The sequence below is a fragment of the Pseudorasbora parva genome, chromosome 16 (genome assembly GCF_024679245.1).
Source record: "Pseudorasbora parva isolate DD20220531a chromosome 16, ASM2467924v1, whole genome shotgun sequence".
Taxonomy (NCBI): Eukaryota; Metazoa; Chordata; class Actinopteri; order Cypriniformes; family Gobionidae; genus Pseudorasbora; species Pseudorasbora parva.
In genome coordinates this window covers 5,536,909-5,561,126 of record NC_090187.1, presented here as the reverse complement: position 1 = coordinate 5,561,126, position 24,218 = coordinate 5,536,909, and the positions used below count along the sequence as shown (strand labels likewise).

Below are 24,218 nucleotides of genomic sequence, written 5' to 3'. Positions count from 1 at the left end.
TCCACTGTATCAAAAGAAGATCCAGAGACGAGCCATAATTTATACACAACTCAGACTGAACCACTTACATTGTGAAGCACCTCGAGATGATTCATGAAGGTTTGCCTTTCAGATGAAAAAAGAATACACTTCACATCTTATAAACAGACCTGTAACCCGAAGAATGAAACTTCAGCACATAACCTGTACCTGCACTCTCGTCCAACGATAAATCCTATAAGATTCTATTAAAGGGCTTTTTTTTTGTAATTTTTGTCAGATATAATTGTTTTTAAGCAGCTAACACTAAAACACTGGCTTCCCCAGGCACCCAATGTGTTTTGCTGAAATAAGAGGACCAACAAGGAGCGATGCTGTGGGTATAAACCATGCTCATAAAAATGTCTTGGATTCCAAGACAGGAGGAGCAAAAGCCAGCACAAAATCTGAAAAGCAACATACCTAAGAAAGTGATATACAGCCATTTGCTGTAACCCTTCATTTGACTAGATGAAGCATCATCAATCACAGTGAAAAACTCCTTCATCACACACACATCTGGAGTTAGATCCAATCTAGTATTGGAAAAATACACAACACTTTAACGTTAAAGAAGTGCACTCTGGCATACTTTTAAAAAGAGTAATTGTAGAAATAATATACTTTAGAAGATTTACACTTAAGTGTGAACTTAAAATGTATTATAGTTTAAATATATATTAAATCTAATTAAGAATGCAGATAGTACTCATGAAGTGCTCATACATATCTTTATATGTCATTTCATAAGTGCTTCTATTGTCTGAAATATGGTTAAAGTATACTGTCACTAACAAGAATTTATGAAAAACTAAAAATATACTTTATATAAAATGTATTTTCTATTGAAGCTTGGATGTCATTCATTTATTTGTAAAACTACACATTTGTAATGTGGCTTTTTATTTAATTAACATTGTATTATCTACAAGTACATTTTTAAAATAGTTTTTAGATTGGACATACAATTAAGCATGCTTCTAATTCTAAGATTTATCACGTAATTATTTAATTAATTAAAGGGATAGGCCCAATTCACCCCAAAAATTGAAATTATACCCCACTTTAATCTCAAGCCATAGGTGTAGCCCTGTATGACATTCTTCTTTCAGATCAATACAATCAAGAGTTATATTAACAAATGTCCTGGCTCAGTGCTTTATAATGGAAAATGCTGCCTTTGGCAGCCCAAAATTTGAAGCCTACAAAGTAGATCCATCCATTATAAAAGAAAGTAATCCACACAGCTCCAGGTGGTATGGATTGTAAACGCGCTTTGGATAATATATTATTTTGCAAAGCATTCGAGTCCCTTCATAAACTTGAAGTTAAACCACCGGAGTCACATGGATTACTTTAATGATGCCTTACTACCATTCTGGACCTTGAATGTGAGAGCTCTCGGGTGGATTTCATCAAAAAGATCTTCATATGTTTTCCAAAAAATACAAACACAAAAAAAAAAACGAAAGTCTTAAGGGTGTGGAACGACATAAGGGTGAGTAATTATGACATCATTTTCATTTTGGGTGAATATCTCTTTAAGGTTAGAGTTCAGCAAATAACATAATCTCAGCGTCGGGGTGCCCTCAGAATGTACTTTTTAAGTGCAAAGAAAGAAAGAATGAAAAGAAGAAGAAGAAGAAGAAGAAGAAGAAGAAGAAGAAGAAGAAGAATGCATTCGGCAATATAAACAACGTGTGTGTGTCTGTGTCTGTGTGTCAGTCAGCTGACGGCTGCAGAGAGGGAGGGAGCAGCGGGCGACATCTTGGATTCATGGGTGAACGGTGACCGCAGCCTGAAACATCAAATACATTCAATAACTCCGAGATTCGATCAGAACCGAGCACATCTGTCTCTGCTGAGCCGAACCGGTCCGGTCCGGAGGGAGACAGAGACAGACACGCCGAGGTGAGCGAGTGAGTGAGTAAATTCACCGGTCCGGTCAGTCGTGACAACCGAGCAGGGCTAGTGAGTTAGCTTAACAGCAAACTAGCCGGACACGGAGGTTTTTCCCCCGTTATATTCACTATTGGGACTATTCTAAAGGAATAGTGTGTGTATTAATTGATCCGTTATTTAAAGAAAATGTAATACGTTTAAAATCGTGATGTCTGTGCGTTTGAATGGGAAGAACCTCGGCTAGCCTCACCTACCATTACATTACACAATTTCGTCTTCGTTTAAATTAAATAATAGTGTTTTTCATATTAAGACTATAATACAGAGAGTGAACTGAATGTGTTTGTTTATTAGTGTCTTGTGGTGTTTGAGGTGAGACAGTCCGCAGTGGGTTGGTCCGCAAACATGATGGATGCGGCGAAAGGATAAACTATATCTAACGTTAGTAAAATCATTATTGTAAATAATGGAAATAATTATAATATCCTGGTCAGCATTTCCGTGTGAACTCTTCTATTTTTCCACCAGTAGCCATGATGGATGCTGTAGATCTGAGAAATGACATCATCATCATCAAAATATTCATGTTCTTATGAATATTCAGATATATTCATAAGCACTGGAACTGTGGTGGTGTCCCATTGACAATTCCTAATGCTGTTTTTGTCAAGTCGAGTGTAATCTTGTGTACAAACACTGACTGTATATTTAAATAAATAAATCAAATTATTAAACAAATCACTCAAATTATTGCAGTGTCAGGAATGAGTACATCAGAGGAACAGCACTTGTGAGATGTTTTGGAGACAAAGTTAGAGAGTCCAGGATGAGATGCTTTGGCCATGTTCAGAGGAGGGAGAGTGAATATATTGGTAAAAGGATGCTGAGGTTAGAGCTGCCAGGCAGGAGGTCAAGAGGAAGACCAAAGAGGAGGTTTATGGATGTAATGTAGTGAAGGGGGACATGAATGTAGTCGGTCTGAGAGAAGAGGATAAGACTAGATGGAGGCAGATGATTCGCTATGGCGACCCCTGAAGGGAACAGCTAAACGAAAAAGATAAGTCATTGCAGTGACATAATGTTCAGGTTCATGTTGGTCTAGAATTACAACAGCTGTTATCCGTTCCTGTTATTTTTCCGCTTTTTTTGATGGCAGGGGTCATTCTGAGAGATAAATGTGTTAGTGCCTGGAAACTTTCACTTTAAGCATTAGTCTCTCTAATGAGTTTTGAAGGCAGGATTTGTACATCGGTGTGTAATTCTGAGGTCTTGAAGCTCTAAAGATATTCACTCAAAGTAAAAATTTAAAATTCAGTCATAATTTTTTCATCCTCGTTCTAAATACAAACAATATTTTTTCTCTCTCCAGTGAACACAAAAGGAGATGTTTTGCAGAATGTCCACGCTGCTCTTTTCCATGCAGAAAAAGTGAATGATTGTGGTGCAGTTCAGCTCCACAAATGAAAAGGCTTAATCATAAAAATAGTGTGCACGGCTTGAGTGCTATACATTTCTGTTACAGATCTTAAAGGAATGGTTCACCCCAAAATTAAAATGACCCCATTATTTACTCACCCTCAAGCCATCCTTGGTGTATATGCCGAGTGTATTCTTTCAGCCAAATTCAATCGGAGTTAAGTAAATATTATCTTGGATCTTCCCAGTATTTTTTGATGAATGATTCCTTTAATCACATTCACACTTGCATATGATCTGATGAAAGAACATTTCCATTAGTGTGGAATGGGTTTAGATTATATTTATATAGTGGTTAGCCATTTATCGTCACCCCAGCTCCGCCCACGTCCTGCCTCTTTGCCCATTTTCTGTTATCCGGGTTTGACGTTCTATGACGCATTGCCAAGATGCCAAAGGCCAGCTCGTCTACTTTGCTCAGAACGGTTTATCAGAATCCTATGGGTGACGTCACAGACGTCATTATTTTTACAGTCTGTGGAGAATTTACCGTTTTATTTGAGTAAACGTTCATAACATGAACACAGACACTCAAAGGTCTTCGCGGCAACCTGTCAAAAAAAAAGTTTGGTGAAACGTGAAAAAATTGACAGAATATATTAGGACAACATTTTTTAAGTCAAGAGCCTGTAATAAAGCAAGTTAAAAAAAAAACTGAAACTTCAGTGCAACAAATATTATTATGGTGTGTTAACACAACTTTTTTTGTGAGTTCTCCTTCCACAAACTGACAGATTGGCTCTGTCTCTTTATTCAGTTTTTCAAAATGGCCTGTGACCACTGAGCAAGACCACCACCATGATCGGAGGACTCTTCATCTACAACCACAAGGGTGAGGTGCTGATCTCCCGTGTCTACCGTGATGACATCGGGTAAGTCAGTGTGGTTTGTGAAATGTGTAAGGTTGTGTTTTGGCTGATGAGATGTTAGTCTTTCCTTCAACAGGAAAAATGTCTCATATCTTTCATATCTCATCTTTATCCTCATTTAACTGTCACTGGCCCACTTATCTAATATTAGCAGGTTATCATTCGAAAGCTTACGTTTTGAAATCGTACCTTGCGTTACCATGTAAACGGTGCTCTAAATTCTTCTAGCGGGCTCTTCCCCGATTGTGGGTGTCGTCATGTTTCATATTATAACATTTATTTAAAGGGGTACTTCAGCGCTGAGAAGATGAATCTGTATTTAAACTGGGTCAATAATGTAGTAGAAATGTGAAATTATTTTAGAATTTGGTGCCTTCAATACTGAGAAAAGACAGAAAATGTATTTTTGTCTCATGGGGAAGAAAGACTACAATTACCAGAATGCTTCACTGCCCTGTGAGGCCATTCCCAAAGCCACCGCTACTGAATCACTGATCACTTTCCCACCACTGCGTTCATCTTCATAAAATCAGTTCAGTTAGAGAACAGACACTACAATTAAAAACTGAACGTGGCTGTTCAATATAATTTGATTTAACCGCTGAGTGAGAGTCACAAACGCAGCAGGAGTAAGATTACACATAGTGATCGCTGAGGTAAGAGCTCTCATGATGAGAGCTGAGGTAAACGCGTCCACGCTCGCGGCAGTAGTTCTCCGCGCGTTCAGTCTGGCACGTTTTCAGTTCATGCCTTTGGAAGCTTAACTTTTAATAGGAATTAATTTGAGAAGTTAAAACACTGACTTTGCTCTGCCGGCCGATCCGTTTACATGAATGCATGCAGCTGTGAGCTGAGCTGTGAGTGCGATCCCACTCCCCATGCGAGTTGAAAACATGAGGAAATAGCTCCCTCTGCTGACTGTAGTCTTTAGCCTCTGGCCAAAAATTCCTCCGATGACGCAAATTGACGATATTTGCGTCACCGGAGTAATTTTTCCAGAAATAAAATGCATTTTAGAGTACAAATTATTTTGTAACATATATATTTTTATATTAAATAATAAATATATAGTACACTATATTTGATTTACAGTAAATTTAAACTTCCATCACTTTATTATACTTTAATTTCATGAAGTGATTTCACTTTAGCAATCATCTGCTGACTGTCTTCTTTAGAATGAGACCAAAGTTATGTCTATATTCCAAAGCATTCTTGAATTACAACCATTTAAGTTTGGATAGTGAATTTTCATATATTTTTCAAAAAGGGGGGTGACAGTTAACAGGTTAAGGTGCTATTATACGTCCACCTGTGTGTTATTTCCCACCTGCACCTTCAGTAGGGATTTATAGAGAAAGGGCAGAGTGAGATCAAATAAAAAGGACTTTTAGAACACGTCATTTGATTGCATGGAAGTGCCGCTCTGGAATATTCAGGCAACCGTCTACCAGTCGTGGTCTGTTCAGAGAAGAGTTGCTATGGATACAGTGGGTCTGTGCATCGCTGCCAACTCATGCTGTCGCAGTGTGTGTTCATGCACGCATGCAGGGCTGTATGTGAAAGAGAGATCATTAGATGAAGTTGCAGTGTTTGTGCATGTCGTGTGTGCCTGGAGGAAAGGGAACTATAAAAGGGGACTGAGGAGAGGGGCTGAAAACGTGTATGTAGCGTAAAAACTACTAAAGCTAAACGTAAGTTGATTTTATAACCTAGTGAGTTGCCTACCTAGACAGCATTTAAAGTTGGCATGAAATGAAAAGTCAGCCTGTCTGTTTTCTAAATGCATTTTATTGGTCTTATTGCGAACAAATCATCCGTGCATATTAGGGGTGCGATGAGACCATTAGCTCACGAGACGAGACACGAGATGGAGACAAGACGAGATTTTTACACAGTATTTTTAAGAAATCCTCAATGGTGAAATGAATCACTTGAAAAATAGCCTGCAGGTGCATTTCTGAGTATGAATTATTATATGCAGTAAAAGACAACAATACTCAAGCACGGTAAAGGGTTTTGCCAACTCAACTGACTGGCTTCTCTCCTGTATGATCGTCTCTTCAGACCATAGAACTGCACATGATTTATGAGCTTCTACAACTTTTGACCTCCTAACAGAACTCCTTTCCACAAATTGATCACAGTAAATAAGAATGACTTGGTTTTCTCTTAGTCTTATTAAGTGCAAAAAATAAGTGCAACTAAAATCAAAGTACTCTCTCAATATTCAAAGTGCAAAGAGACCAAATATTTCTTCAAGCATGATACAGAGCTAAGAGATGTTTACAACTACACAGCCCAGCCTAAGATAGCTTTCATATTGGGAGATATTTGCATGCATCAGGGAGCCGCTTTCAAAATGTAGGGTATTATTTGTATGCACACTTGAGTTTACTTTTGTGATCGTGTGTACTCTGTGAATAGTACATTCACAGGTGGTCCTAAACGTGTTTTCTACAAAACAAAACATTTGTTAGACACTGAGGCAGTGCTGCACAACAAATCCTGCACCATCTCGTCAAGTGATCAAGTGTAATCCGATTCGTTCCTGCTGCGTATGACTTCTTGTGAATATGCCAGACTTCTTAATACCATACTATTGGAATCAACTGTAAATCACCTTTCTTGTGTGATTTGCATTAGGATCTATATACAGTGGGTATGGAAAGTATTTAGACCCCCTTACATTTTTCACTCTTTATATTGCAGCCATTTGCTAAAAATATTTGTTCATTTTTTTCTCATTAATGTACACACAGCACCCCATATTGAAAGGAAAAACACATTGTTTTTGACTTTTTTTTTCAGATTTATTAAACTGAAATATCACATGGTCCTAAGTATTCAGACCCTTTGCTGTGACACTCATATTTTTAACTCAGGTGCTGTCCATTTCTTCTGATCATCCTTGAGATGGTGAACATCCACCTTCATTTGAGTCCAGCTCTGTTTGATTATACTGATTGGACTTGGATTAGGAAAGATTAATACATTTGTTTAGGACCTTATAGCTCACAATGCATGTCAGAGAAAATGAGAATCATGAGGTCAAAGGAACTGGCTGAAGAGCTTCGAGACAATTGTGGCACAGAAGGCACCGATCTGGCTAAGGTTAGGGGGTGAAATGCTGTTTCATGCATACTGAGCTTTTTACACTGTTAAAGACTTGGATTCCCATCCTAAACATAGACAAAGTTTCAAAAACTAAGTGGACGTTTAATGGAGTATTTCTGTGTCAAAAATACTCCTTCCGGTTTCTCACAAGTTTCGGAGAGTTTTTTTCAATTATGGGTCGGCTTGACGTCAATAGAGCGGAATGTCCTTGTACGGGCTCTTCTCCCGGAAGGGTGCGCGCGCACGTGACTAGAGCGAAAGAGCAAATGCACGCCCATAAACACTGCTCTCAGATGCAGATCCACTTGTCCGTGCAACACGTCTGTCGCGCCGCGCTCCACTTTATTCCTATGGGTGACATCAAGCGACTTCAACGCTTCAGCACAGCATTCCGGGAAGGCAGCGCTGCATTTGAACCGATTTGAACGCAGAAATGACGGGAAGAGTCACAACATCACGCTTCAGTCGCATCGCAAAAGTGGATACCCACGGTCACTGCTGTCACAGGACTTCATGAAATCAACAGTTACCAAAGAAGTGTTTTTGACAGAGCGGTCCCAGCGATAAAGGTTCACGGTCCTGCTTTGTTGTTGGCTATCGTCGCATGAGTAAACATCAGTAAACAACACGATCGTGTATAATGTTAGTTAATTTATCAATGGAGCATGCGATCTATGGTGTGTGTTTAAATACATTTGCTGACCAATATAGGTGTCAGTTTGTTTATTGGAAAACCACCCAAACATAAAGCTAGGCTAGGGGACGTTCTCACAAAGCGTGCTTCTTCATTCAAATGCACTAACGGTTACTCCATTGTTGTTCTATGTATAACGTTACACTAGTCCGACATGCAAAACCGTTTTGCTTGCTACTGCTAAGGTTTAGTCGCATACAATAGTCCATAAACCGAATCATGTCCTCATAAACTGCGAGTAAACACACACAAATGTTGACAGGCCACTAAATACAGTACATACCTTAGAGACGGACGTCCTGCTGTTGTTGCTTCTGTTTCAATTTATTTCAGCCTCCGGATCTGATTCTGGATCATATCTGTATTAGCTGAATCTGATTGATAGCCATGGTTTGTTTAGGGTAGCGTTTTCTTCTCCACGCTTGAGGACGTCACCGCTTTGTGCTCGCTCGTCATTCTTTAGCTCCGCCCACACGATACGCCTCCAGTTGCTCGTTTTTTTCCGGAAAGACTCTGTACAGCCTATATTTCTTTTATAAATATAATTAAACTAAAGACTTTTCTGAGATATGAAGGATGCAATACTACTTGATATGTACTCAAGATTGACATGAGATTGACTGAAACTGAGTGTTTCACCCCCCTTTAAATGGAAGATGTTTGGGATGAACAGAACCCTTCTTAGAGCTGGCTGTCCATGCAAACTGAGCTATTGGGGGAGAAAAGCCTTGTGAGAGAGGTAAAGAAGGACCCAAAGATCACTGTGGCTGAGCTCAAGAGATGCAGTCGGGAGATGGGAGAAATTTGTAGAAAGTCAACCATCACTGCAGCCCTCCAACAGTTGGAGCTTTATGTCAGAGTGGCCTGACGGAAGCCTCTCCTCAGTGCAAGACACATGAAAGTTTGCTAAAAAAAAACACCTGAAGGACTCCAAAATGGTGTGGAATAATGTTCTCTGGTCTGATGAGAACAATATAGAACTTTTTAGCCTTAATTCTAAGCAGTATGTGTGGAGAAAAATATCACCTGTCCAATACAGTCCCAACAGTGAAGCATGGTGGTGGCAGCATCATGCTGTGGGGGTGTTTTTCAGCTGCAGGGACAGGACGACAGGTTGCAATCGAGGGAAAGATGAATGCGGCCAATTACAGGGATATCCACATTCTGCAATCTGTAAAAATGTCTACAATTCTGTGTGTTTCTGTCAATATGGGGGGCTGTGTATACATTAATAAGAAAAAAATTAACTTAAATGATTTTAGCAAATGGCTGCAATATAATGAAGTGAAAAATTTAAGGGGGTCTGAATACTTTCCGTACCCACTGTATGTGTTGCTGTAGAGTTCCAATCAGTCACTTACAAGGTGTCAGTTCAGTAAAGATATTGATTTGGAAAGTAGTTTCTTATGTTTGTAGTGGGGCAGCTCACATGTTTTGGAGTAGAGCTATAGCGTTGTGCTTCCTGCATTCAGTAGTTGAGTTTTTGACACCAAAACTTTGAGGTATTTAGTGGATTGCTGCTTTCATTGGAATTAACAACTTTTAAGTGACCAGCCCAGATGTTTAATTAGGCTGCAACTAATATTTTCAAGTGATCTGTAAATTATTAGTTGATTAACCCAACAATTATTTAAAAATAAATCTACACCATCCTGATGTCTTTAGGAGGAATGCAGTGGATGCGTTCCGCGTGAACGTGATCCATGCGCGTCAGCAGGTACGCTCGCCTGTCACCAACATCGCCCGTACCAGCTTCTTCCACGTCAAGAGATCCAACATCTGGCTGGCTGCCGTAACCAAGCAGAATGTCAACGCAGCCATGGTGTTCGAGTTCCTCTACAAGATGTGTGACGTCATGACCGCCTATTTCGGCAAGATCAGCGAGGAGAACATCAAGAACAACTTTGTGTTGATCTACGAGCTTCTAGACGGTACGATGACTCCCTTCTCCATTCAGCAGAATTATCCTTACATTATTATTACCATAGTAAAAAGATAATTACCTCTGTGTTGCTTGACTGTAACATTGATTATACTGCAGCTCTCTTCTTTGCCAGTTCCAGCCACGAGCTCTCCCGCAACTGTTGTGCTGTTGTTTTTTTAGGTTTTGATTTTTATGAACTGTTGATGAGAAAATCGAAGCCTAAAGAAAAAACTGCACAGACAGACAGACCTCGCCTGTGCTCACTGAGATGGATGCTGTATACATATGAGCTCAAATCAAGTCTCCTTTATTTATATAGGGCTTCACACAATACAGATGCAGCTTCACAGTAATAAACAAAATAACAGTGTCAATGTTGCGAAGTTTATCAACTATGAAATTCCTTCAATTTCAGCTATGAAGCAGCTTTACAGAACTGCGTGTAATGACTGATTGTATTGTACCATAACCTTAAAAGTGCAGATGAGGCTCTATTGACAGAAATGCAATATAATATACATAACTATGTTTTCAGTGGTGTATAAAGACCTTACATAATGTACTGTTATGTTTTTATTACCATCGAATAAGTCATTTCTATCTACAAACACCGCAGATCCCCTTACAGTGAAGTCGCCATTTTGCATCGCCATGTTCCCACAGTAGCCCTAAACGGACAAACTTCTCTACAGAGCGCTAGTCACTCTCTGCTGTCTCAGGGGACAATACCTTTGTCTTGTGTCGGCCATCGTAGCTTCTCAATGTGCTTTGAAACGGAGGGGTGAGCAGTGGGTGATTGCAATTCACAACCTCACTGCTAGATGCCACTAAAACTTACACACTGCACCTTTAACCTTTTTTTGACAGCCAATACAGTAGCCAGCTACTTCCCTTAATCCATTCCCTATAAAACCTCACTTGACAGACTTTACACTGGATGAAAGCAATAATGGCACATTTTGAAAATAAATTCCAGCCTGTGATTGTTGGGAACATATATCAAATATGATTTGATGCAATTTAGTTTAAAAGAACAAAAAATGAGGAAACAGTTGTCTTTTACTTACAACAGGATTTATAATTGAATCTTACATTTTGTTTTAATCGTATTATGAAAATATAAATAATCATCATAATAATAATAAATGTTATTATATTATTTAAATGTTAAGTTATTATTTACATTTTCCTGAAACAAAGGCTGTTCAATATAAATGAGTACACTGCATCTCAAAGAAATAGTTTCTTTGTTCCTCTACAATAACCGCAGATGCACGGTGACACAGAAGAGCCCCCCCCCCCCCCCACCACACACACACACCCCCCTAAACCTTCCGTAAAATAATCTTCTATAAAGTATGATAAGATTGAAATGAATTACAAGGGCCATCACAGGCTTCACATGCTTTGCCCTGTTATAGATAAATGTGTCGACATTTCAGTGTTATCCATAAAAAATGCTTTATGAAGATGTCATTTATGCAGTTTCAAATGCTCACGTTGGCTTTGAGAAGTAATGAGCTAAATGCACTTGCATCTCAAAATGCTTTTATCACTAAATTAATGTAAACACAGCTAGTTATGTCTTAAGGGATTAGACAGACAGGACAAAACATCTGATCTGTCAAAGGAGATCTGATTCTGTGCGTTAGTGTGAATATGTCCTTTTAGATTTAAAAAAAGCTGAGAAAGAAAATTCACTCATTGATCCTAACAGGAAAACGTTCAGATACATAAAGCACTCTTTTTATTGCTTTAAATAGTTTCTTTGTTCCTCTATTATTTACTCTTTACTTGTATGTTTTGAAGCTATATTTAGTCAGTTAAACATTTTTAACACACAATTGTTTAAATTTGTAATTGTTTTAAAAGTACTTTGTGTGCCCCTTAGAATTGGATCAGATTGTGAGGTGCCTAAAGATTACCAACAGATATGCTAACAGACATGGGCTTAAAGCTCAAAACTCTTGAATTCCTGGAGTTCGTAGAGCAAGAATTGGAAAACTTGGTCCTGTTGGGCTGCTGTCCTGCTGGCCGATGTCCTGTAGGGCCGCTGTTTAAATTAGCTCAAACCCTAATCAAACGCATCTGAACCAGACAATCAATGCCTTTAGGGTTATAAGAAGGCCAGAGATTGTCTTAATATAGGGCGATGAGAGGGTCTGGATCTCTTACCATTGGAGAGGGCAACGGCTAACGTGGATCACGTGTAGCACCTCTCAGCCTATCGTGTAATGGCAGTGACAATTTTATGACAGTCAGTTACATTTTACTTTAATTAGTTTCTCATGGATTATCGTGCTGGTCTTTTGAAATGTGCTTTTCTGAGAAGAAAAAAAAACTGTAAGAATACACTACACTTCATTGTAATTTAATACTTCATTCGTGAATTATGTTATTGTTTTATCTTCATTCATTAAAAAGCATTATAGCATCGTCATTAGGGGCACCGCAGTCAAATTATTACACAGACTAACCTGGCAGCAACAGAAATAACTTATTTTTTTGTTTACATTAAACAATTTTTTTTTTATGAAAACTGCCTTGTTTTATGAAAAACTTTTTATCAGTAAAATCTACATATCGTTCCCAACAAACATTGTTTAGCATAAAACATGTTGAAAATTAGCAGACAGGTAGTCGATTGATTTAAATAACAAAAGCGGTTTATTCTGTATAGTGAAGCCACTTCTGCATTGACTTCCATTAAAAAAAAACAGCCTCTGGTCTCCTTTCCTGTGTACTGGCAGCCGCAAAGTTAGCATAAGCTGTTATGCTTTTTTTGCTAATGGCTGCAGGCTTGTCATCTAGTGGCTTTGAGAAGGCTCCAGGCAGGTTTTATCATGGTTGGAGCTAAACTGCAGGACGGTGGCCCTCCAGGAATAAGTTTGCCCATCCCTGCTGTAAAGCAATGCTGCTGTATTAATTCAACACATACTCATAGTTTGTCTCTTTGCCCTCACTTTAGAAATTTTGGATTTTGGGTACCCCCAGAACTCAGAGACCGGAGCCTTGAAGACCTTCATTACTCAACAGGGTATCAAGAGCCAGGTATGTTCTACTTGACACACCAGCATGTGGTTCATTTAGTTTTTTAATATGCTTTATGAAAATGGACACTATTAATGTACCTGTAGCAGAAGTGTGAAAATCTGGATTTATGGAGCACAGCCTTTACTGAAGCATGTTGAAACTGAACTGTGTTAATGTTTCTGACACCCCCTTGTCTTCACATCACCGCTCACCATGTGACTGATGACCTGTCACTCACTGCGCCCAGCATCATGTAAGCACAGTTATTCTTTTACAGTTATAGAGAGCTGCAGTTGTGGCATTTTTGTAGGCCATCGTGGAAGTTGGGATCATTCTGGTTCCCTCAATAAAACCCACATTTCCCATTGGCTTTTTAATTATTGCACACACACACACAAAAAAAAGTTAAGCAAGGTGTTATGTGACAATGTGTGAATCTTCATGCTCTGTTGATTATGTTAAAAAGATCGGTTAATGAGCTTCGGTTAGGGAAAAAAATTAAGTTAACATCTTAAAACAAAACTTTTATGAAGTTTGTAGCCTAAATACAGTTGCCAAAAGTAAAAAGCCAAACACAGTCTACGAACAAACCAAGCTACGGTCACGGGATTTCAGCATCACCACCATTAAGCTTCCGTCAACTCAGTTTTTATTTAAAAAACATTCCCTGAAAGGTCAAGTTATAATAGTTTGCAATAGCCGATTCTAAACACAGTGAGGTTGTGAAAACATCTTGTGATTAGATGAGTTTACCTGTTCGGTGTGATGTTTAATGTCCCGACAAACTCTGGAGTCCCATTTAGAAGCTTTAAAAAATATCACAAGATTTTAGCTTGTGTTCATGACAGAAGTTACTTAATTTAACCAAAAACCCATTCAACATACGCATTGACATTAGGCTGGTGGAGCCAGAAGTGCTTAAATAATCACTTGTTTCCAGGTTTTGGCCTGCAAAAGTGTCATCCCTGCAGTGATTTATACCTCGCATTTATATTTTTACTGATGTTTTCCTATGACAGTGCATAATGGGTAATATACAAAACATCTGGCTTGTTTTTTGGCTGTGCTAATGTTTTTCTTGCATGCTATACTTCTCAGACAAAAGAGGAGCAGTCTCAGATTACCAGTCAGGTCACAGGCCAGATCGGCTGGAGACGTGAAGGCATCAAATATCGCCGCAATGAACTCTTCCTGGATGTACTGGAAAGTGTGAACTTGCTGATGTCACCGCAGGGTGAGTGTTGCTGTCTTCTACTGGCCAAATAGTTATAGTAGATTCATGGTTGAGAATTACAGCACTACTCCTTTTACTATCATCCATCACTGTGTAACGAAACTGCACGTGAGTGGATGATGGGTGGTTGGGGAGGTTGGGCATTTATGTAGCGTTTTGATATGTACTGCTGTACACCCAAACCTCTCTTCAACCACCACCAATGTGTAGCATCCACTTAGTGCGCTCGCCACACACCAGCTGAGTGAGAGAGTGAGAGTGAGAGAGTGAGAGAGTGTGAGAGTGTGAGAGTGTGAGAGTGTGAGAGTGTGAGAGTGTGAGAGTGTGAGAGAGAGAGCGCCAATTCAGTCAATAAGGATTAATTGGAGACCTAATGGCCAAAATGGAGGAAATTGTCACTCATCCATCACTATACTGGGGCGTTAGGACCCACACAGACTGCTGGTCTCACTAACACCTCTTCCAGCAGCTAACTAGTTATCCCAGGAAGTATCCCATCAAGATGTTGACCGGGCCCAACCCTGCTTTGCTTCAGTGGGCAACAAGTTTTGGGCTACAGGCTGTGGCAATAGTGATTGTATTCTGTGTCTTTGTGTGCAGGTCAGGTGTTGAGTGCCCATGTGTCAGGGCGTGTGGTGATGAAGAGCTACCTGAGTGGAATGCCAGAGTGCAAGTTTGGCATGAACGACAAGATTGTCATCGACAAGCAGGGCAAAGGTGGCACTACTGATGAGACGGGCAAGAGGTGAGTTGGATGACACTCGTATGGAAATGTGAGGGCTGCTGTGGTGAGTAAACCATTGAACTAGAGTTTTTTTTATTAAAACTTATTTATTAATTGCCATATAATAACTCCTCATATGGTCAAATTAAAGTGTTCTAAATTTAAAGTTTAAACATTTCAAAATTCAACTTTTTTAAAATTAAATTTACTTGCATTTAATAGCATTTGTATCCCTCTCACAAACCTTGTGCAGTTCTATCATGAGCCCCTAGAGGTTCACAAAACCACATTTGAGAACCGGAACTAGGAGTGACTGCACTGCTGATATTGCAAAAAATATATTTTCAGATATATTTTTCAATCCCTCCCCTCCAACCACCTATTATAGTTTTTAGTCACGTGACTGGCACAGAGACCCCGAGGGCAAAACATTCACAGAACTGTAGCACAGGCCTGTCAATTTTCCATGTGTTCCAAGCTACAAATATTTAGATCAAAAAACAAAGATATGTGAACGGACTGCAAGTTTTGAGCATTTGCAATCTGTATACAGTTCTTGCTGCAGCATCACTAAAAACAGTGGAACATTCTAAAACGCTATACGTGAAAAACACTTAACATGACCTAATGTACTAAGATGATGATGAATATTATAAGATCAAACTCAATGTACACTTTATTGATCCATACTATATAAAGGCAAGCACATGAATTCAGAGTATGAATATTAAACGTTAAATTGTACAGGGGTGATGAATTGAGAAATCAACTTTCCCTTGAGCTTTTGATATATAAAAGGTCATGGTAATATAAGATTATCCTGTAAGTTTCAGAGCTGAAAACTTCATTTTTAGTCAAAGTAAAGCTTTTATAGACACCAGGCCCAGAAAACGGTCCTGTGCTTCATTCTTACATCATCGCGCGACGAATCGCGCCTCTACAGCACGTCTAATCCAGTAGTCCCGCCCACCGAGTCATGGCGCTGTTCGGATTACTAGCCAGCAGCAATAAACGTGTAAGAAGATCGCAAGATATTGCGGAAGAACAGTCGCTGCATAAGCATCCTTCGGGTCATAATATTAGGAATGTGATACTTCATTTATTTTTAATGAAGTTCCAGCTCAGGTGAGGAAGAACGTTTGTGTGTTCGCTTCATTTCACTGCGGAATCGTTTGTAAACAAGCCTCAAGTGCTGGATTTGCTGACACAATGTTGTGCCTTCTATATTGGATCCGACAGGAATGGTGCAACAAACTTATGTGAGTAAAACGTCTTTTTTATATGTAGTAATAGTAGTCTGCAGGCTGTGTGTTTTCCAGATGGGCTACCAAAACGTACGCCCGTCGGCAGAAATTCTGAAATTCAGGCATCTATCTACCGATCCTGTGGGCCATGTTATACAGAAATAATATTCCAATCATATAAATCATTGTGTTTGCTTGATAAAGACGTTTACAAGCTCTGTGGTCGAGAGAATCTTTGCAGTTGCCGCTTTCAAAACATTCCCTCCCTCATGTGAGCTGATAGGGGCCAGATATGACAGCGGAGCTTAAGCTCATTAAATATGCAAATCTTATCCAATCCTAGCCGTGGGCGTTTACTTCCAAGTTTCCAGTGACACGCCCATCAAAGCCCAGCGTTCAGAAGACGGCCTCAAAACCAGTGTTTTTTTTAATGTAAAAATCACACAAACGTCATTAGTTGACCTCAGACAACAGTATAAAAAAAAGAAAAAAAGCCAGTTCATGACAGCTTTAAGATTTTTATTTATTATGGTTTTCTATTGGAAAATGCTAAACTTGAAACTTGAACTGTTGGGTTGATTTGGTTACCTGTGCATAGCATGTTTTATTACTTAGTTGTGTACTGAATTTGGTCCTCTAATCTTTAAGATCCTCTAAAAGCATTAAGCCATATTAATCACTTTCTTCTAATGGTTTTCTATGGGAAGTTAGTGTTGCATTCATATTCTGTGTGCATCTGCTTGCCTGTAAATAGTATGCATGATCAGTAAGGTGACGGCTACTGGTCTTTTGTTTAGTACATTAGTACAAACCTGGTGAGAATAACTAGTGGGAAGCAGATAAAATTTTATTTTGCCTTCCAGGTGGGCATTCCTATAAGTGTGTAACATCTAAGAACAGGGACTTTCAATTGTCCTGACTGATAAAATCCTGTTGAATGTTTTTTTACTTGAAAGTGCGTCACATTGTTGACTAAATTATTTATAGCTTATGCTATAATCATACTTTGATTATAGCATCCTCCTCAGCATACTCTTATATGATAAAGCCTTATGAGCACCCAGGAAAACAAAAGTGCTGTAAGGTAAGATGTGCAGAACATTTGGACACGATAATTACAGGAAGTCTCACGTGAACCAAATTCATTCTCCCTGGTTCCATTATGTTCTGTAACACACCGTCATAGTCTCACTCTCCCCCTGTTGTCTTTTGTGCTGGTAGGTATTTATCTTTATTGAGGAATGTTTTATTCTGAGGTGCCGTTTGTTTTAGCTCTATTTTTTTTCTGTTGATTTGTGTGCCTCTCTCCTCTCTCCCGCTGGACTTCAGTGAGTTGGGAGGCAGGTAGCGTAACTCTCACTCCGGACATCACCTGACCTATCACCTTCACTCAGTCATGTCTTAGCCGTTTGTCAGCTGTCTTTGTGTCATGCCATCAAACATCTCAATAAAGATGATCTTTTTGCATGGATGACACTGCCTTTTCCTCCTGATATGTGAAGAAGTATGTAAGTGAGGTGTTTAGCGGCTCTGTGAAGTAGCCTAGCCTTTTCTTTAGTTCATTTATGTCGTCTCATACCGACAGTCTTTCCCCTGTCTTGTTTTACTGAGGAACCTCTGACCTGAACTGATAGCCGCTCTCATTAGAGTCTGTGTAAAGTTGATATATTTTCTTGTGACCCCTCAAACGCCTCCCCTCCTTGGCTCTGACCACAGCATAATGCTTTCTTTCTTCTAATCTGGTGTCGGAAAATCACAAACCTTGCAGTTTTGTTGTGGTCACAGTGCTAGAAGCAAACATCCTTCCCAACATAATGGCAATAGAGAAGACATGATGTGCATTATGGGTAATAGAGGTTGGCGGTATGACCAAAATCTTTCATAGTCTACTAAATGTACATATTATAATATATATATCATAATCATAATATACACTACCGTTCAAAAGTGTAAGGGTCAGTACATTTTTAATTTCTTTTTTCTTCTTCTTTTTTTTCAAGAAATTAATACTTTTGCTCTGCAAGGATGCATTAAATTAATCAAATGTTACAGTAAAGACATTTCAAATGTTACAAAGGATTTCAAATAAACTTCTTTTGAATTTGTTCTATTTAATCCTAACAAATAAATGTATCCTTTTCTACAAAATATGAAGCAGCACAAATGTTTTCAACATTGATAATAATAAGAAATGTTTTTTAAACCACAAATCAGCATATTATAATGATTTCTGAAGGATCATGTGACACTGACAACTGGAGTAATCATGGTGAAAATTCAGCTTTGCATCACTGGAATAAATTACATTTAAAATATATTACAATGGAAAATAGTTATTTTAAATTGTAATAATATTAGGGTATTTTAGTCGATTTTTCTTTGATTAAAAAATGCTTTGGTGAGCAGAAGATACTTTTTATCGACCCCAAAACTTTTGAAATGGTAGTTATCTTTAATGAAAATGGTTTAGAATTGCCCTTGTTACACGTTACATATACTTGCAACTAGACAAAAAGCAAACCCTATTCCTAACCCTAATTCTATAGTCAGTGCATGTTATCAGTTAATATTAAATGTAAAATGTACAGTCATATTATTAGTCATATTATCTAAAAAAATAAAGTACACTGTAACAAGGACACCTTTAAATAAAGTAAACTGGTTTAGATATTAAATAAGACATGTTTTTGGATAGTTCACTGAATGTAAGATACTAAATCTGATTAATTTTCACATTATTTAGATCTTGGACATGTACTCGGCTATGGTATTGTAACAAACTGATGTCACATTATACAACACAAGTACACAAAACAAATTTGACTCTAAATTCTGATTGGATGAGCCACATTCAAAGCTGTAATCAATTAAAATCTCCATTAATGCACCAAGTTGCAAGATTGCTTGACAACGTAAACCATGTAAAGCCCACCTTATATAGTGCCTAACACATCTTAATCAAGCTTTCACTTGTTTACTTTGCTTAAATACATAAAGTAGCCTTTCTCACCAATAGCCATCTAAATATATGTCTTGCGTTATATCAAAATCTCTACCAGTTGACACTTTTCTACTGTCATGCCGCCCACCCCTGAGTTGTGTGTGTGTGTGTGTGTGTCTCTGGAGTTTTTGTTCATTGCTTCATTGTTGTGTTTCTCTTCTCTGTGTCCTCTGCTGCAGTGGAAAACAGTCCATTGCGATCGATGACTGCACGTTCCACCAGTGTGTCCGTCTCAGCAAGTTTGACTCGGAGCGCAGTATTAGCTTCATCCCTCCCGATGGAGAGTATGAGCTCATGAGGTTAGTGAAGTGTGTGTACGTGTGCGTGTGTGTGCATGTATGACTGTGCCGTGTAACAGACACAAGCTCACAATGACAGTGCCCTTGTTTCAGGTACCGCACCACTAAAGACATCATCCTGCCCTTCCGCGTCATCCCATTAGTCCGAGAGGTGGGCCGTACCAAGCTGGAGGTGAAGGTGGTGATCAAGTCCAACTTCAAGCCTTCCCTGTTGGCACAGAAGATAGAGGTGAGACTAATCACAGAAATAACCTTCATTAGTCTTAAAATGGCCGATAGAGGTGCTATATTGGTTGTACATGTTGTGTAAATCATGTGTGTGTGTTTCTACAGGTGCGCATTCCTACTCCACTCAACACCAGTGGGGTTCAGGTCATCTGTATGAAGGGAAAAGCAAAGTACAAAGCCAGTGAGAACGCCATTGTTTGGAAGTACGGCTTGATTTTTACCTCTAGAACCTGTACAAGTTCATTATCTTCATTTGCATCTGTTTTGACAAATTTCTGCCCAGTGCAGATGGTGAGACATTTGTTTCAGGGATAAAGTAATCACCATTCTCACATTACCCTCAAAATGTTCACTTCATTTTACCCTTCTCCTTAATAATAATAATAGATTTTATTTATAATGCACTTTTCATTCCGAAGAATCTCAAAGTGCAACAAAGGGGGGAAAAAATAACAAAAAAATTAATGACAAGTAAAAATATAGAATACTACAAACAATCAACCAACACAGAAAACAGAACAGAAACAGAGCTGATGGTGAACAGAAACAGAGCTGATGGTGAACAGAAACAGAGCTGATGGTGAACAGAAACAGAGCTGATGGTGGACAGAAACAGAGCTGATGGTGAACAGAAACAGAGCTGATGGTGAACAGAAACAGAGCTGATGGTGGACAGAAACAGAGCTGATGGTGGACAGAAACAGAGCTGATGGTGAACAGAAACAGAGCTGATGGTGAACAGAAACAGAGCTGATGGTGAACAGAAACAGAGCTGATGGTGGACAGAAACAGAGCTGATGGTGGACAGAAACAGAGCTGATGGTGGACAGAAACAGAGCTGATGGTGAACAGAAACAGAGCTGATGGTGAACAGAAACAGAGCTGATGGTGAACAGAAACAGAGCTGATGGTGGACAGAAACAGAGCTGATGGTGAACAGAAACAGAGCTGATGGTGAACAGAAACAGAGCTGATGGTGGACAGAAACAGAGCTGATGGTGAACAGAAACAGAGCTGATGGTGAACAGAAACAGAGCTGATGGTGAACAGAAACAGAGCTGATGGTGGACAGAAACAGAGCTGATGGTGGACAGAAACAGAGCTGATGGTGGACAGAAACAGAGCTCATGGTGGACAGAAACAGAGCTGATGGTGAACAGAAACAGAGCTGATGGTGAACAGAAACAGAGCTGATGGTGAACAGAAACAGAGCTGATGGTGAACAGAAACAGAGCTGATGGTGAACAGAAACAGAGCTGATGGTGAACAGAAACAGAGCTGATGGTGAACAGAAACAGAGCTGATGGTGAACAGAAACAGAGCTGATGGTGAACAGAAACAGAGCTGATGGTGAACAGAAACAGAGCTGATGGTGGACAGAAACAGAGCTGATGGTGGACAGAAACAGAGCTGATGGTGAACAGAAACAGAGCTGATGGTGGACAGAAACAGAGCTGATGGTGAACAGAAACAGAGCTGATGGTGAACAGAAACAGAGCTGATGGTGAACAGAAACAGAGCTGATGGTGAACAGAAACAGAGCTGATGGTGGACAGAAACAGAGCTGATGGTGGACAGAAACAGAGCTGATGGTGGACAGAAACAGAGCTGATGGTGAACAGAAACAGAGCTGATGGTGAACAGAAACAGAGCTGATGGTGAACAGAAACAGAGCTGATGGTGAACAGAAACAGAGCTGATGGTGAACAGAAACAGAGCTGATGGTGAACAGAAACAGAGCTGATGGTGAACAGAAACAGAGCTGATGGTGAACAGAAACAGAGCTGATGGTGAACAGAAACAGAGCTGATGGTGAACAGAAACAGAGCTGATGGTGGAAGTCTCTGTTATCTCTGCAGCACACTGTGGTCCACTCCATATTTTAAATTTCTCCTAGCGGCAGTGTCCTGATGACGTTGTCGAGGCATGAAGACCAGCTGAAGACCAGATGATGGGTCTTCATGACAATTCAGACGGTGGGGATCGCCACAGCACCATGCAGGAGGCAGAACATTTGCTCCACGGCTGCAATGCAAGACGGAACAGCGGCGCAGCCGAGAAGCGGAACATCCCAACATCATGCCATGCCGGTGCAAACTTCAGCCACCATGCACCTCAAGCCCGAGGGAGACCACCAGTAAGCAGACGCGGCGAGCAACATCAAATGTCCTTCAAACCCAAACCAACCGCAGCAATTCAAACATAAACATCAGAGAAGCGGTGGAAAACAGCGAAGTGACGAACAACGTCCTCTCAGTGGCTGCCAGCAATAGCAATAGTACAGTAACATGATTTGTGGGTGGAGAAGCGGCAAACAGACGCCAGCGTCCGCTCCCCCACGTTGCCTAGCAACCCAATTCAATTCCTTAGGGAGTGAGATCTGGAAAAAAGCAAACTCACATCATTCTCGTAGTCTTCTTGCAAAAATATAAACATTTTTACTGACCCCAAAATAAACAGTGTAGTTATTTATTTTTTTTAATGAAAAATATTCAAACTTAAAGGATTAGTTCACCCAAAAATTAAAATTCTTTCAATAATTACTTGCTTCCATGTCGTTCCACACCCGTAAGACCTCCGTTCATCTTCAAAACACAGTTTAAAATATTTTATATTTAGACCAAGAGCTTTCTGTTCCTCCAATGAAAGTGTATGTACACTATACTGTCCATGTCCAGAAAGGGAATAAAAACATCATCAGAGTAGTCCATATGAGACATCAGTTAGTTCATTAGAATCTCTTGAAGCATCAAAAATACCTTTTGGTCCAAAAATAACACAAACTACGACTTTATTCAGCATTGTCTTCTCTTCCGTGTTTGACCGCGAACAAAGATTATGAATCAGCGGATTGATTCATGTGAAATCACGTGACATTGGCGATCCGAATCATGAATCAATGCGCTGATTCATGACCGTTTGAATCTTTGTTCGCTGATTGAAAACAAACATGGAAGAGAAGACAATGCTGAATAAAGTCGTAGTTTGTGTTATTTTGGGACCAAAAGGTATTTATGCTTCAAGAGATTCTAACTCCACATACATTTTCACAAGAAGATCCAGTTATGATATTTTGATAAAAATTACGAGGTCAGTTTTCTTAAAAAATTAAATGTACATGAATCATTTTCACACCAACATCTATAACATGCTATTAGAAAATTGGGTGAATTTTCATTTCATGTCCAATTTAAAATGATAATAGAAATACTTATGAGGAACTAGCAAAGCCATGTGAATTTATTGTTTAAAAAGGTGTTGAATATCAATGACCTGTGAGCTGATTTTCATTGTTGGTTCTTTTTAGGATCAAGCGAATGGCTGGTATGAAGGAGTCTCAGATAAGCGCTGAGATTGAGCTGCTACCCACTAATGACAAAAAGAAGTGGGCTCGTCCTCCCATCTCCATGAACTTTGAGGTCAGCTTGAATCTGAAGAGCCCCAACCTCTTTCACACACAATGCAGATATTGACATTAACCCTCTGGGGTTCTTCATTTATGGGTCACACTCAGGACCTTCGGGTCTAAAAGGACCCGGAGGTCGGGAATAAAAAAAAAAAAAATTGAGTAAAATCAATGAAATATATTTTTGTTCAATAATATTTTTTCTTTTCTTTTTTGGTGTTTTGAGATAATTTTATGATTTATAAATAATATTTATGCAATAATTATGACCCATTTTTTCCCATTGAATATAATAGAATTTTTTTTTTTTTTTTTTTCTTTTTTTATTAAAGCTGTATTTCATTTTAGAGTCAAGCCTAGGCCTCATGAAAGCATTTTTTTTTATTTGATTGGTGCCATCTGGTGGACACAGTGAGCATTTTTATCACGCAATAGCACATTTTTACCACTAGAGTGCATTACAGAACCTGTGTGTGTGTGTGTGTGTGTGTGAGTTTTTGTTTGTCTGTTTTGCACTCTTGATGTTTTAGAGATTCACCCCTTCACTGTTGAGTCCTTTTTTTCTGCATCCTGGCTGATTTGTAGATTATATGCACAAAAAACTCTGTATTTTCATATTTTTGCCAATTTCCCATTCATTTCCTATGGGGGTCTTTTTTGACCCGAAGGCCCCGAGTGTGACTATTTTTTTTACGACCACTTAGACTTTTCCAATCCTGTCCCCAATTTTTTTTTCTGTCCATATACCAAGTACCAATACCCTCACCAAGTTTCGTACCATTCAGATGAAGCTACGATTTTTAACATTTCTTTCAAAAAAAAATTCGGGTCAGAAATGACCGAAGAACCCCAGAGGGTTAAACACACTTCTTATTCAGGATGTTCTGAAATTATTCTACAGCAGCATATTCTGTCTTTTTTAAGGGATAGTTTAAGTTAATTTAAATTCGGTCATTAATTCCTCACCGTTATGTTGTTCCAAACCCGAAAGACTTTCGTTCATCTTCAGAACACAAATTTGTCCGAAAGCTTTCTGTCCCTCCATTAAC

At 39.2% G+C, this 24,218-nt stretch overlaps 1 protein-coding gene across 1 annotated transcript in view; it reads left to right on the top strand.

The window, feature by feature from the left end:
* Window positions 1–1,657: 1,657 nt before the first annotated feature.
* Window positions 1,658–24,218, top strand: part of ap2m1b (adaptor related protein complex 2 subunit mu 1b) — a 24,772-nt gene continuing 2,211 nt past the window's right edge. The window contains exons 1-12 of the mRNA XM_067420384.1: window positions 1,658–1,929; window positions 4,154–4,268; window positions 9,742–10,007; window positions 12,969–13,051; window positions 13,281–13,286; window positions 14,132–14,267; window positions 14,868–15,012; window positions 17,565–17,579; window positions 19,416–19,535; window positions 19,629–19,764; window positions 19,869–19,966; window positions 23,071–23,182. Of these exons, the coding sequence (XP_067276485.1) occupies window positions 4,195–4,268; window positions 9,742–10,007; window positions 12,969–13,051; window positions 13,281–13,286; window positions 14,132–14,267; window positions 14,868–15,012; window positions 17,565–17,579; window positions 19,416–19,535; window positions 19,629–19,764; window positions 19,869–19,966; window positions 23,071–23,182 (1,191 nt within the window). The 5' untranslated portion in view covers window positions 1,658–1,929; window positions 4,154–4,194. The remainder of the gene's footprint in view (window positions 1,930–4,153; window positions 4,269–9,741; window positions 10,008–12,968; window positions 13,052–13,280; window positions 13,287–14,131; window positions 14,268–14,867; window positions 15,013–17,564; window positions 17,580–19,415; window positions 19,536–19,628; window positions 19,765–19,868; window positions 19,967–23,070; window positions 23,183–24,218) is intronic.